This window comes from Apus apus, chromosome 5 (assembly GCF_020740795.1).
Source record: "Apus apus isolate bApuApu2 chromosome 5, bApuApu2.pri.cur, whole genome shotgun sequence".
Taxonomy (NCBI): Eukaryota; Metazoa; Chordata; class Aves; order Apodiformes; family Apodidae; genus Apus; species Apus apus.
The window spans coordinates 59,300,584-59,313,974 of record NC_067286.1 but is presented as its reverse complement, the minus strand read 5'-3'; the positions used below and the strand labels follow the sequence as shown (position 1 = coordinate 59,313,974).

At 39.8% G+C, this 13,391-nt stretch overlaps 1 protein-coding gene across 1 annotated transcript in view; it reads right to left on the bottom strand.

Moving 5' to 3' along the window:
* The window catches only part of KCNH5 (potassium voltage-gated channel subfamily H member 5), a 156,897-nt gene that overhangs the window by 41,658 nt on the left and 101,848 nt on the right, over positions 1 to 13,391 (bottom strand). Inside the window, exon 9 of the mRNA XM_051621122.1 lies at positions 1,997 to 2,249. Coding sequence (XP_051477082.1) covers positions 1,997 to 2,249 — 253 coding nt within the window. The remainder of the gene's footprint in view (positions 1 to 1,996; positions 2,250 to 13,391) is intronic.

Genomic DNA, 13,391 nt, shown 5'->3' with positions numbered 1-13,391 from the left:
TGAATGTTTAGGATACAACATCTCATAATTACTCAGTTCACTATTTTGCTAAATAATCTGTCAGAGCATGAAAAAACTCTTCAGTGTGTTATATGACTAGAGAAAGCAGTTTATCTTGCTTTAAGTTACATTTATACATTCTGCCAGTCCCTGAAGTACACAATGAAAATAGCTCCAAGACTTGGGGATCGCCTATCAGCAGCCATGGCAGAATCAAAGACACTTTTGCTAATTAAAGGTAATTTCCTTTAACTAGATATAGTCAGAGGCCTTTCCAGCTAAATGGAGAATAACCTATATACATGATTTACCATATCTACATGGTAGAAACAAAAAGTTCTTACCATCATTCAAAACAATATTCCTTAGTAAATGCAATAAAGTTTTGCGTGTAATCCATTTAGTGATGGCTTCTAGTTCAGTAAATTACATTTTGTTTGGTTTTGATTGTGAGACCCAGAAAACCTTTTATTTGTTTAAATGCTGCTACTCACTCTCAAAGCTTTTGGTTTTTAGATAGCTGTAAGCAAACATAAGATATCTGCACTGAGACTAATAATAAAAATGAAACGGTCCAGTCAGCTGAAATACAAGGAATATTTTGCTCTGCAAATTTCAGATTTAGGAGCATTCACCATAATGACTTCATATCTGAATATGGAAACAGATTCATTCTTACATTAAGTCTCTCTTTTTGAAAATCTTAGTGTATACTAGAATACAGAAAGCTGCAGCAGGGTGTGCCTTTTCCTGAGTTCCTGCCCTGCAGCTGCAACGAGCCGCGTTACGCCCTCGGAAAGCTGTGCCCATGCAGTTCCATCCACACACCTGCCCCCTGCAGAGTCCCACCCCAGTGCAGGACACACAGACACAAGCTTATACAGCAACATGTCAGGAGTCTCCTTCAGCTACATGCTCCTCATCATTTCTCCTCTCCTCCCCCTTGCTGTCAGCAGGGAAGGAGCTGAAGCCTTGACTCACCACCAGTATAGACACCCTATGACTGTCCCCTTCCCACATACTAGCACAGCTCTCAAGTGTAGCCTTCATCTCCCAGCCATTGTCCCCACAAAATACAAGAGGGACCCATGGAGCTGTCTGGAGCCTCCCTTACAGGGAAAAAGCAGTACAGAAATCCAGTGTCCCCTAGGATGAGGCCACCCATTTAAGAGAAGGCAAATAGCTAATATTTAACAGGAGACAAGTTCGACAATAAATTGGTCTATTTTAAACAGGGAAAACAGAATCTGGATGGTTTTCATGGAGAGCCACCAGTTCCTCCTCTACACTGTTCTGCCTCTGAGCATGATTCCTGCCTCACCACTAGTGCTGACTACTCAGTCCCACCATCTGCTGTACCTTTCCCAACCCCAAACAAGTTAGTTTGCATTAGGCTCCTTTCCACCCACTGCTGGCAAACCAGACACCACAGTGGGGTGATGGGGTGATTAACCTGGAGCACCCCAATTGCTCAGACTTCTCATGACTGTGGCTGGACAGATGGTAGATTCCCAGCTCTTTCATAGTCAGACAAGACTATTTATTTTCTGTAAAGCCAGTTCCCTACAAGCAACAATTTTTCTTCTTTGTAGATACTTTTTGCAGGTGTTATTCTGGGCTAGAATACAGACAAATGAAAAACCCAGTGTGAAGGGTTATGTGGAAATACTCCAGAGAGACTAACATAAAAAAAATGTGCATTTCCTCTACCAGGCTATTTAAAACATGTCACCACACAGATGCCATCCTCTTCTGCTCAGAAACACTGTAACTGTGACCAGTGAGCCATACTGGGCAGAAAGAGCATTCCCGATGGCATAAAAGATGAAGGGTTTGCTTCTAGAGTATTTCCTCTGGAGATGCAACATCACCACCTTATGACAACCACTAGTCTCCTGTAGTCCCAGCTGATGTTAGGCACAACTAGTTAATATTCATAGCTAAACAGAAGGCAAACACATCCAAACCACTAGCATGTCAATAGAGATCACAGTACCTAAAATAGCCACCACCTCGTCGTCCTGGATGACTTCTAGGGATCCCGAGACCACAAAGCAAAGAGCATCAACGCTTTCCCCAGCGTGATAGATGAGGTCCCCCGGGGCACAATGGATGGTCTGGAATTCCACAGCCAGGGCTCGCAGGCAGCCGTCGCTCGCCAGCCGGAAGGCGGGGTGCTCGTTGAAAACCTTCCGGTTTAGGTGCACGCAAATATCTGCTCTCATGTCCTTTGGGCAAATTGAGAGAACCTGAATGAAAGAAAGATTAAAATCAATCAGCTGGGAGTATGACACCAGGCCAGCACACGCTTAACGGAGTAAGTGCCTGGACGGATCTTAAGATCTTCCTGGGTGGATCTTAAGATCCATCCATTCCGTTATTTTATTAAGCTTCCGGTGGGAGTTTTATCTTGGATTGGGGTAGTCTTTTTCTGCCCATCTACTGCAGCTGAAAGGGTGATGTTGAAGAAGGACTACTGTGTTACACTAACAGTTTTCACAGGTTCTCCAGAATTGCAGGTGACACTACCATGTCCTGCTTGTGGATATCCCTCCAGACTTGGCGCCCAAACTATCTGCCTGCTGCTACACTCAGATCCTGCAGGAGCACTGAATGGACACTCAGAGCTGAAGGAGCTTGAAGACAGGCAAAGAGGGACCTTTCACAATAGAAAACTAACAGATTTTGCTCACATCCAGAAAAGCTATGTTTCTTAAGTCTTGCTGCAGATGACCACTTAGCAACCCCTATCCAAACACACCTAGGGTTTAGTTTCAGTGCCATACAGACATAGAATAAGTAACCTGCCCTGGTGGGCTTACAGGCTATAAAATAAAGAGCATGAGATTAGAGCAAAAAGAGCATTAAGAAACCTTATGAAATGTAAAGATGAGTGAAAAACTGTCCTGGGAACATGAAGATGTCTTCATAGTGGATCAGTTGAATAAGACTTTCAATTAATTTCTTACCTTAAATAGCTTTCCCTATTGAAATAGTAACACAAATAGCCCCAAAAAAGGTGAAAACCTCTGAGTCTTGTGAAGTTTGTAAACTGTCTATTTATAATATTTGCACATCCTTCTAAACACCCTAACATCCTTATAACCCTAAAATGCATAGGAGATACCTGCACTGAGAAACATATAAGACCTTTTAAAGTTCTCCTAGAATAAACAGTGGAAAAGAGCATGAGATCAAGAGCACTCTGGAAGTGTCATACAAAGAAGACAGCAGATCAGTAGTACTGATTAATTTCTCATTGTATGGAATAAATCTGGCAGCTTTCTCTGCAGACAGTGTGAGAAACAAGGACATTGGGTCAACGAGCTGACCACCATCGAGTATTGGCAAAGAGAGGGAGACTCTGGTGACCCTGCCAAAGATTTGAGGCAAATGGTCATGTTAATATTGAAGTAAAACCACTATTTTAATTTCTGTTTAACGCAGAAGAGGTACAAAACATATCACTTTTTATTTGTTTTAACACAGAATAAGTCCATTTGGCCTAATGCTATTTCTTTATAAAAACAAATGCTGGGCAGAAGACATTAAAGTAACCTGCATAAGTCTGGTTTATCATAAACAATAATAATAGACACGTTGGACAAGACATAGTCTCCATAAACCATCATTTGCATTAGTAATGATGTCTTGCCTGAGTCACTGTTGACCATACTCCATACCACATTTCCATAATTTTATTAGGGGCAAATGTCAGTTTACAAACTTACACTTACCTGAGTCATTCCATTTACCATTAGAAATATGGGCACACCTTAGTTTTTCAAGAAAAAAAAAAAAACAAAAAAAACCAAAACAACTTGTGAGAGTGATTGTTTCACTTCAGCCCTACTTGTGGATCAAACAGAAAGCTTGTCTTTATCACAATAAAATAGAAACAGGCCATCTTTCTTCTCAGTAATAATGTAATGAAAAATACTGCTTTCTTTTCTATTATGATTGATGATTTCTAACATTTTTATCTCCTCTAGGGCTTAAATCATGGTTAGAAGTTTTTTTACATTCCTTTAATATTTTCAGCAATGTAAGTGCTTTTGATTTAACAAGGCCATGAGGTATGAATTCTCAACCACTGTTCTTAAGAAAAATGTGTATATTCATACATGACTGCTTCCCAAATTTTATCTTTCAAGCTTGCAAGCTGCAGGAAAAAAAATTGTTGAACTGTTGCAGATGTTTTTATGGTAAGATTTGCAGATGTTATGGAACCCTTTATTTTTGGAGTGTAAATTAATTGTGTCCCTCAAGAATAAAAGCCACTTGGATGCAAAGCAGCATATTGTTTCCTCAAAAAATACAGAGCTAAATACAGAGTATTAAAAGTGAGCACTCCAAGCGTTACACCTTTTATAGACACAACAAACATACCTATCATCACACAATGTAATATGAAGAGACAGAAAAAAAAACATTGCACAGAAAAAAATCAGCCTTAGAAAGCACAATTCAGGGATTTTCTGATGTCACGATAAAGCGACTCTCCTAATGACATATTGCTGAATGGAGGTGGAAGGAGATTTCATTTATCAACTAGTACAGCAGTAAATGAGCAGTGATCCAAGAGTTATCCAGGAACAAATATTCTTTATTTTAGCTTTCTTGTCTGCTACACTGCAAGTACTGAGAATAGAGAACGAAACAGAAGACAACTAAAAGAAATACTTAATATTAAAAGCTCATGCACAGGAGCTTTGATGGATAAAGATAAATGTAGGTATGTGTAAGGGACAAAAAGAGCAATGATAGACAATACTAGTATTTAGCTATGTGTTTACTGTGTGCTCCAAGCACAGGACATCATTAGATCCAACCTGATTCTGAAGCTCTTTTTTGTGTTTACAAATACCAATGTCATTAATTCAGAAGGAGTCTTACAGATGCCACCTGCTTCTCTATTAGTTGCACTGTAGAAAGGGGTTGTTGGTGACACTGATTACAGTATGTAGTAATTTTCCTGCTTCCAAAGAAGACATACAATGCGATCCAGGATCACACAGAAGCATTTGGAAGCCAATGATAAACAGTACAAAGACCCTAAGAACAGCACATGAAAAAGTGAGCACTTCATATTCAGATAAATACTCTTCTGAAAATGATCCCTTACTGATAATACAAGACCTCAACATTCCTATCATGAAATGCTCTTCCTGAGATCTCAGCATTTTTAAAAAAAGATACAAACTAGTCTAAACATGATTGTACATGAGTCCATATGGTGTACAAATGCACACATATGGATGTAAGAGAATAATACCATTTAAGGGTGAGGATATCCAGTAATGCTCCATCTTCTGTTTCACTCTTAGGGAAAGTAGGATCAAAGTCCAGCTGGGACATGTGTCCTAGCCCATGTATTCTTCCAGCTACGTATCATAAACCACCAAGACAAATTTCTGAAGAGGAAATTTCCTTAGAGATCGCAAGACCTTTCTCAGTGAAACCTGCAGTTTATAAGCAAGGCAGGATATTAAGGTTTCTGACTGCAATGGTTTTACTAACTGATGGGTCTGGAGCACACGACTTGGGGCAGGCAGTCTGCAGGGACCAGATGCCTGTGCTGCTACAGAAGTTGCTCCATAATAAATCTGTAGCCACAGATTTCACAGTCAGCTTTCCCATATCCATCCAAACAGCATGAAAGAACAGAACCTGCTATGTTTCAAAGCAAAATAAGAGGAGAAAGCAAAACTATAACCAGAAGAAAATCTTTGCTGGCTGTATAAGCTGTGTTTCTACCAGAAAAGGAGCAAGGCTCCATGCCACACGTGAACACTACACATGTATCCACAAACACTTGAACCTCTACAAAGCTGAGAAAAGAGAAAGTAAAGCACAGAATGGCACTGATCACTTCCTTTCTCTGCACAGAAAAATTAAACCTCCTCAAAGTCAATATAAGACAATAGCTGAGCTCTGCCATCATCAGCTGGCACCCAGCTGATACAGACCCCTACACAATGACACCCAACGCAGAGACTCAAAGCCACTGTCATCTCTGGAGCACCCTATGGCATATGTTAAAGGCTGGTGGTGAGCAAAGAGCTTCTGGATGCTGCACGAGACTGGGAAAAGCAGTGACCAGCTCTGGAAGAATCACAGGGAATTGGCACAAAATGTCTCACTGTCTTGAGATCTCTAAAATGCCCAAGGAAGTTCTGTCTGCTTTTTTTTTCCTCTCCCATCCATTCCTTCAGCACACCCAGGCAGTTCAAGATAAGCCCCTTGAACAGCTCAAATAAATCTGTGGGGAGCAGAGATTATAAAGAACTCAAAGAAAAGCAAATGAATGGAAACACAAAGTGTACAGATTAAGAGTGTGTCCAAATAATATCTTTTAGGACAGGTTGAAGTGTTTTTGAGAAAAAAAACCCACCTTCTCCAGCTGGAGAACATTACAGCATAGCTTAGCAAATATTACAGAATCTGTTACGACTCGTTAACAAAAAGGGCAGAGGCCAGTGGATCATGAACATTATCTATTTGCAATTCTTTTTCAGCACACAGGATTCTCACTTTCTCAGGGTCATATCTAGGGGACGTATTGACTGATATTCAAGCCAAGAGCTTAGACAGTCTTAGCAGTGGAATAACAAGGACTGCTTCCTAAATGCATAGCCATAACATATATTGGAGATACTACAAAATATCAACTTTGACAATAAATAAAATAAACTCTTCCAACTTCTAACCAGTTGTAGGCCACAGACAGCTACTTGATTTTGTGGAGAAAGGCTGTTCTGACTTTTCAGACATACTCATCAGCCATAATCAAAGTCAGTTCTTTCCAAAAAACGTAATTCCCTCTAGGCACAAGTTATTCAAATTTTGAGAAGGATTTGGCTCATTTGAGTGTTGAATTCTTTTGCAGACCTGGCTAAATGTGATATATTTGGCACTGGACGGAGGCCAAAGAGGTAAAAAGTAAGAAAACAGCTGATTGTCAAATCACAGAGCATTTTCCTGTAATAATCAGGTAATTTTGTAAGTAACTCAAAGGTGATGTATGGAACGAGCAGTTATTAACCCTGCAAGCACTAGGGTAATCTTTCATAAATCACTGAATATCTTGCCACTAAAAATTGAATTGCAGCAGCAATGGTGTGCTCTGTTTTAACTGCACTAAAATCCAAGGTCACTTGGATTTACATGCTCCGAAACCCAAGACTGGAAAATCAACTCTAAGAAGTTGAAGCTGGCTTGTTTTCCTCTTAATGATATATGATCTGAACCAGTGATCACAATGGTTAGATTTAGTGGTGTAGTAACAAAATTAACCACTTTTTAGCTGAGTAACAAGTGTCAGAGACATTAAAAAATCCCTGGAAAATGGCACTTGATTACACTAAATTCCATATTGCCAAGACAGATAGAATAAGGCTACAGGTCTTAAAAACAGGAGAAGACAAGAGGCATCACCATGTGTTTTAAGGAATCAAGTGGTTCACTGGCACAAGGGCCTCCTGGTTTGTCTAACGGTCTGTGGCACACTGGTAAAATTCACCAGTGCCCCAAAGTAGCAGATCCCACGATGCCTAAGGGTTGAAGAAGTCTCAGAATAATTAAAGCTGTTATTGTTTCCAGTTTTGCTTTAAAATCTATCCCAAGAACAATCATCATGTGAGCTTCTAATGGGGCAAAGGATAGTAGACTATAGGGAATTCTAGCATTAAAAATCAACTTTTTAGATTAAAAAAAAAAGAAAGAAAAATAAACATCAGAAAGAATACAGTATATGACAGAGAATCTCTCAAGTCACATATTTTGGAGCAACAACTTCTGGCACAAAGGTCACCCATGGAAGAATGGAGTTAATTAGTTCTATTCTGTGCTTCTTCTGGTGGTGGCTTTAGTTTCTAAATAATGTTTTCTCACATACAACATTATGTAAAGTCATTCAAGGGTGAAAGCATCAAGAAAACAGATCTGGCAAAGACCTTCCCCTGTGTGTGGTCTCTGGAACTGAGAGCCCCTCTGTCAGCACCTTCCCCTTGGTGACAGAGCTCAGGAAGATGCTCAACCCATCCAATCTGGTACTTCTCTGGCACCCCAGAGAATAAGCTCATGAGCTGCTCCATAGCCACAGTGTATAGCCCTGGCATCTCCTCAAGCTTGACAGGTTCACCAATCCCAAGACGAACATATCCAAGAGGCAGAGATAATTGTGGGTAACCTTTCCTGGCCCTGCATGGTGAATACAGGGGGTAAATAATCCATATCACCCATAAAGATGAAAGAGAAAGCCCCAGTGAAGCACAGGCCTCATTCTTGGACCTATGTGAAGGACAGTGAGATGCTGACCATCTCTCCTGCATCCCGCTCTCTGAAGAACCATGGATTGCAACTGTACCAGGTCCTAGCTCAGCTCTGTGAGGTGAGGGAAGACTTCTTGTTCACCTCATCCAGATCTGCAAGGAACGACCAACAACCTCACCTCTACAATGAAACAAAAATACTTGTCCAAATTATTTTTACCTTCCCTCTTCAGCAGGGAATTGTGTGTAGCCATCACACCTAATTTTGTAGAAGATCTCTTTGGCCACGAACCTTGGAAGCTTTCTACCCTGGTCTTCCATGAGGAAATCCAGCCAGCATTGACATGCACCTCTATGTGATGGGACACCACGGGAACACCAGGCTGACTCCCCTGTTTGTCTCAGGGTATCAATAATTATTCCTACAGCTTCTGAAGATCTTATTAACAGCAAATACAATTAATCTGCACTGTCTTTATGTAGATTCATGTTTAATTAATCTACAGATTTAATTAATGTTTAGAGCACGTCTCATGAGAAGCAGCTGAGGGAACTGGGGTTGTTTAGCCTGGAGAAAAGGAGGCTGAGGGGAGACCTTATTGCTCACTACAACTACCTGGAAGGAGGTTGCAGTGAGGTGGGGGTTGGTCACTTTTCCCAAGTAAGAAGCAGTAGAACAAGAAAAAATGTCCTCAAGTTGTGCCAGTGGAGGTTTATATTGGATATTAGGGAAATGTTCTTCATCAAAAGGGTCGTCAGGCACTAGGACAGGCTGCCCAGGGAAGTGGTGGAGTCACCATCCCTGGAGGTATTTAAAAGACATGTAGAGCTGGTGCTGAGGGATATGGTTTAGTGGTGGCCTTAGCAGTGCTGGGTTAATGGTTGGACTTAATGATCTTAAAGGTCTTTTCCAATCAAAACTATTGGAATAAAGTTACCACCTGTTTCTATTTACAATAAACCTATCTCTCCTATATGAAAGCTTAGTGGGCCAGCAGTGAGTAGTTTTAATTTAATACCATGTTATTTTTCCATTATTTTCATTTCAGTCATTGCAGTGTGGAACTGGCTCTCATTATTCAAATTGCCATTGATGCTTAGGTTGAGACTAAACTGACACCTTTTTTCTCTTTCAGCCTATGGCTGTTCTGAAAGAATTGACTGTTAAAGATGACACAGATGATAAAGATTTATTTAATTGCTTTCTGAGCAAATCCTAAGCCATACATTATCATAGAGGTCAAGAAGAGAAAATCTTTGTGTTTTACTGACATTTCAGAACATTATCATGAGATGAAACTGTGAGATGTCTGCATGTTAGTTAATGGTTGTTCTGCTTTCATGTATAATGACCTATTTCTTTTAGAAGAGCTAATATCTATAAATTTTGCATTTGATGCCTAGAGATTTCAATAAAATCTAAGATATTTGAATTCAATGTGTGCTTCATATATAAAATTATTACCGTAAAGACATTTTTCAGCTGCTTAAAAATGGTCATATACAGACTGCCTCTTTTTTACCTCCCTCAAAAGAACAGGTTCTGATGGATGAGAGTTTAGTATAAAAAGGTTTCTTAGTTTTGTCATGTTTTTAGCTCTGCTCATTATTAGATTAACATCCCCTAAACCAAAAGCATTAAACATAAAACAAAATTCCATCTTGTTTGAGCCACTGTTCCGCCAGGAGATAAGAGTCCATGTGCATGTATTATATATATCATCCCAGCTGTCAGAGGAGGGCTCTCATGTTTAAGTGATTTAAGATTACAGATCAGAGGCCACTTGCTTCCCCTTAAGTAATAATAATAATAAATAAGCTAATGCTTTTAGTGTCATTGGTAATTCCATATTTGTGAGCACCCAGAGACAAGCTGAAGTGCTGCAGTTTGAAGACAGGATTTGAAGATGAGCTATTCCCAAGTAGAACAGGGAGGCCAAAAATTGTGTGCCTAAGGCACCACCACTTGAGCATGGGATAAAAAGTCCTCTGCCACATACAAGGACATCCAGCTGGGGCTTTAAAACAAAGTTCTGTTCAGGACAGCTTGCTCTCACAAGCAGCAAGGGCTAGATAGATCTTCATTAATTTTCCTCCATGTTAACTTCCCCTTTGCTTTCAGTTCCCATTTCAGCTTTACCAGTTTTAGCCAAGCTCTTCTGTGGAACTACACAGAGACTATGGCATTCAAGAATAGATATTTGAGCTCTAGTGCAACAAATCTACACACATTAAGTGATAATAAATCCAATAGTTATGAACTTATATTTTAATTTCAAGCACATTAATCTTAAATTGTTATCAAAGAAACACATGCACGTGTTTAGTTTTACTCCCTCAAATTGCTGGATTGTTCATTACCATAGGAACCTACTGAAATACTCATATAAGAAATTTCATTCTTTGTTAGTACATTAACCTTCTTGTTCTTTGAATTTAGATTTCAAAACAAAGCCATTTCAACATGCTGAATGACTGAATGAAACACATTATAATACTATTTTTGACAAATGATGTTGCAAAACACATTCCAGTGTGACAATGCAGATATATTTGGAACAGTTTGGGACGTAACAGTGAATGTTAGGTTTAAAAACATCCTTGGATGATGGCAACTGTCTGATGGAAACTGAAAAGTTGAAAAATCCCTCACTAATTATCATGTTTCCTGAGCACAGGTGTTTCGCAAGATAATAAGAAAACTTACTGAAAACTTCCTAAAAAATAAGGAGAATGGGAAATCACGTGATGCAAAGAAATCCAGTACACAGATTGGTCAGAATCTCATTACTGGAGCTTTGAAAAATAGACTGGAAGAAACCTCGAAGTTCACATCCTTTTCAGACAAAGCAGTGCAAAGAAGCAGTCCAAGACCTGGGGCACTCTTTGGATTTAGCAGGTCAGCTGCAGGTGCCATATCTCCCATTAGCCCCACTGTGCCTATGGTAATAAATGTGATGTGATTCTGGGTCCCTTGGGGATCCCTACAGCGTGCTCCCACCCACTGGTTGCTCCAGGGTCAGTACAGATGGATTCCGTTTGATTGCAGGGGGTCTTATGACAGGGCTTGAAGGGGTAATGAAGGAACTAGTGCAAGATCCACTATACATGACTAGTCTTTGGAACTGTACCACTGTTCCTGTCATTTCTCAGCAGGGATTTACAACATCTTCTCATTTGGTGAAGCATATTAACACCTTCCTGAGAGGACGTAAAGGAAGGAACTCTGCCCAGCTACAACACAGCTTTCCACCCGTTTTATAAAACAAATCCTGACTTTGGCTGAGGTCCTGCAGCTGAAAGCAAACTGAGGGATCCCCAGTCTTGTACAGACCCTGGGATGCCCAGTCCAGGCACTACAGGCCACTGCTGCTGCTGCTTTTGCAGACTTGCAGGCTGTGACGGACACAAAGCACCAAAATCCTCAAACCAGTTCTCAGGTTCTTACTTTCATCTTGTTTCTGTTCTTCTGTAACACGGGCTTTTCTGGGAAGTTCAGTTAGATGCAACTACTGATGTCCAGGTGAAAAGGTTCCTGAAATCCATCCTCTGTTTTAAATAGGTTTTGGATTCAGGCTTAAGTTTAGGCAAGTCTTTACCAAGGGAAGATTGTTCAAAACCTAAGTCACATATTTTACAGCCATATTAATTATCTAGCTAAGCAGCCACTACTGTCTTACAGAGCAGAGAACACTGCTTACCATGAGCTGAAGATTATGGCTCTAACTGCATTTTTATAATCTATAAAACCGGACATGCGGAAACTATGGAAGGAAATTTCAGTAATTAAAGCGTAGGTTCTCCTAATTAACTGCAAAGCATCACTAAAATCTAATGAAACTCTTGTGGAATAATACAAGATTCTGGCTTAACTGCAAGGAGACAAATGCAAATGAAAGCTAAATTTTCACATGGTTTTGAGTTTACACAATAGGACTGAAAGCGTTTACAGTAGTTGACAATATAGAAGCTCACTTTTAACGCTGTATAAATCAGCATTGGGAAGTTAGGGTATTAGTGTACAAGAAGTTTATATATTAAAGAATGTGACATACTGAAGCACAAGAATCAAAGAAATCAAAATAGTAGTTGTATTTGTAATGGTAAACCGAATTTCACAGCAGATGATTAATAAGGTAACTGCTGCTGCATCAGGATGATGTAAGGATAAATTTTTCAGTGTAGCCACTTCATCTTGGCTGTCTGAACAAGCTGCATCATCATTCCATATTATACAATAAAATCAGCTGGAGTAAGAACTTCAAAGCTCTGCAAGCACTAGATGTTTAAGGATATTAATGTGACACTTCCTTAGTCTCCCTCAGACACTTCCCTTTTCAATTCTTAGGAGGAAAATCTTCATAGAAACTGGAGATTGAATGTTTAACTTCAGTTCAGGCCCACAGAAGCATCGCCAGTCTCCACTGACCAAAAGTCTAGATCTAAAACTGTTACATATATTGCCTATATTAAAGGTACTACAGCTGGAAACCCTTCCATCTAACTTTGGCTCTCTAAAATATCCAAAGTTAGACAAACTCACTGCACAGATGGAGAAAGAGAAGCCCTGAGGACAAATCACTTGGTCTGTCCTGGCACAAAATTAATCACTCTCTGAAGACAACCTTCTCCTTTAATCAGCTTTCGAAGAAAACTAAGTGACCAGTCTTTTCTGTGGGCTAAAGTCCTGTAGCACTTCTACCTCACTTGGCTGCCTGCAGTGCCACATTTTCTGTATCTTCCTACCAAAGGCATCAGTTCTAGCCAAGAGATTTTAGCTCAAGGAGATCAATCTCTACTGCCATTAAATCCTATACTAATTATGCTGATGGATATGTCAGTGTCCTGGGCATCAGCAAAAGCTCCAAGCCAATCAAACTTATTTCATTGCAGCTCACAGACACCAATACTTCTCAGAATAATACTGATGTAGGTTAGACATCAAGTTATGCTCAAAGACTAATTTGAAGACCAATTTCTCGTTGATTTCAGTAATTAAGTACATTAAAATTATTTTGCATTTAGGCAAATTAAGACTAGGAAACAGAAAATGTTGACCACAATGAAAAAATAAAGACATCTTTTCAAAGCAGCAAAACAGTACTCTTTCACAAGCAT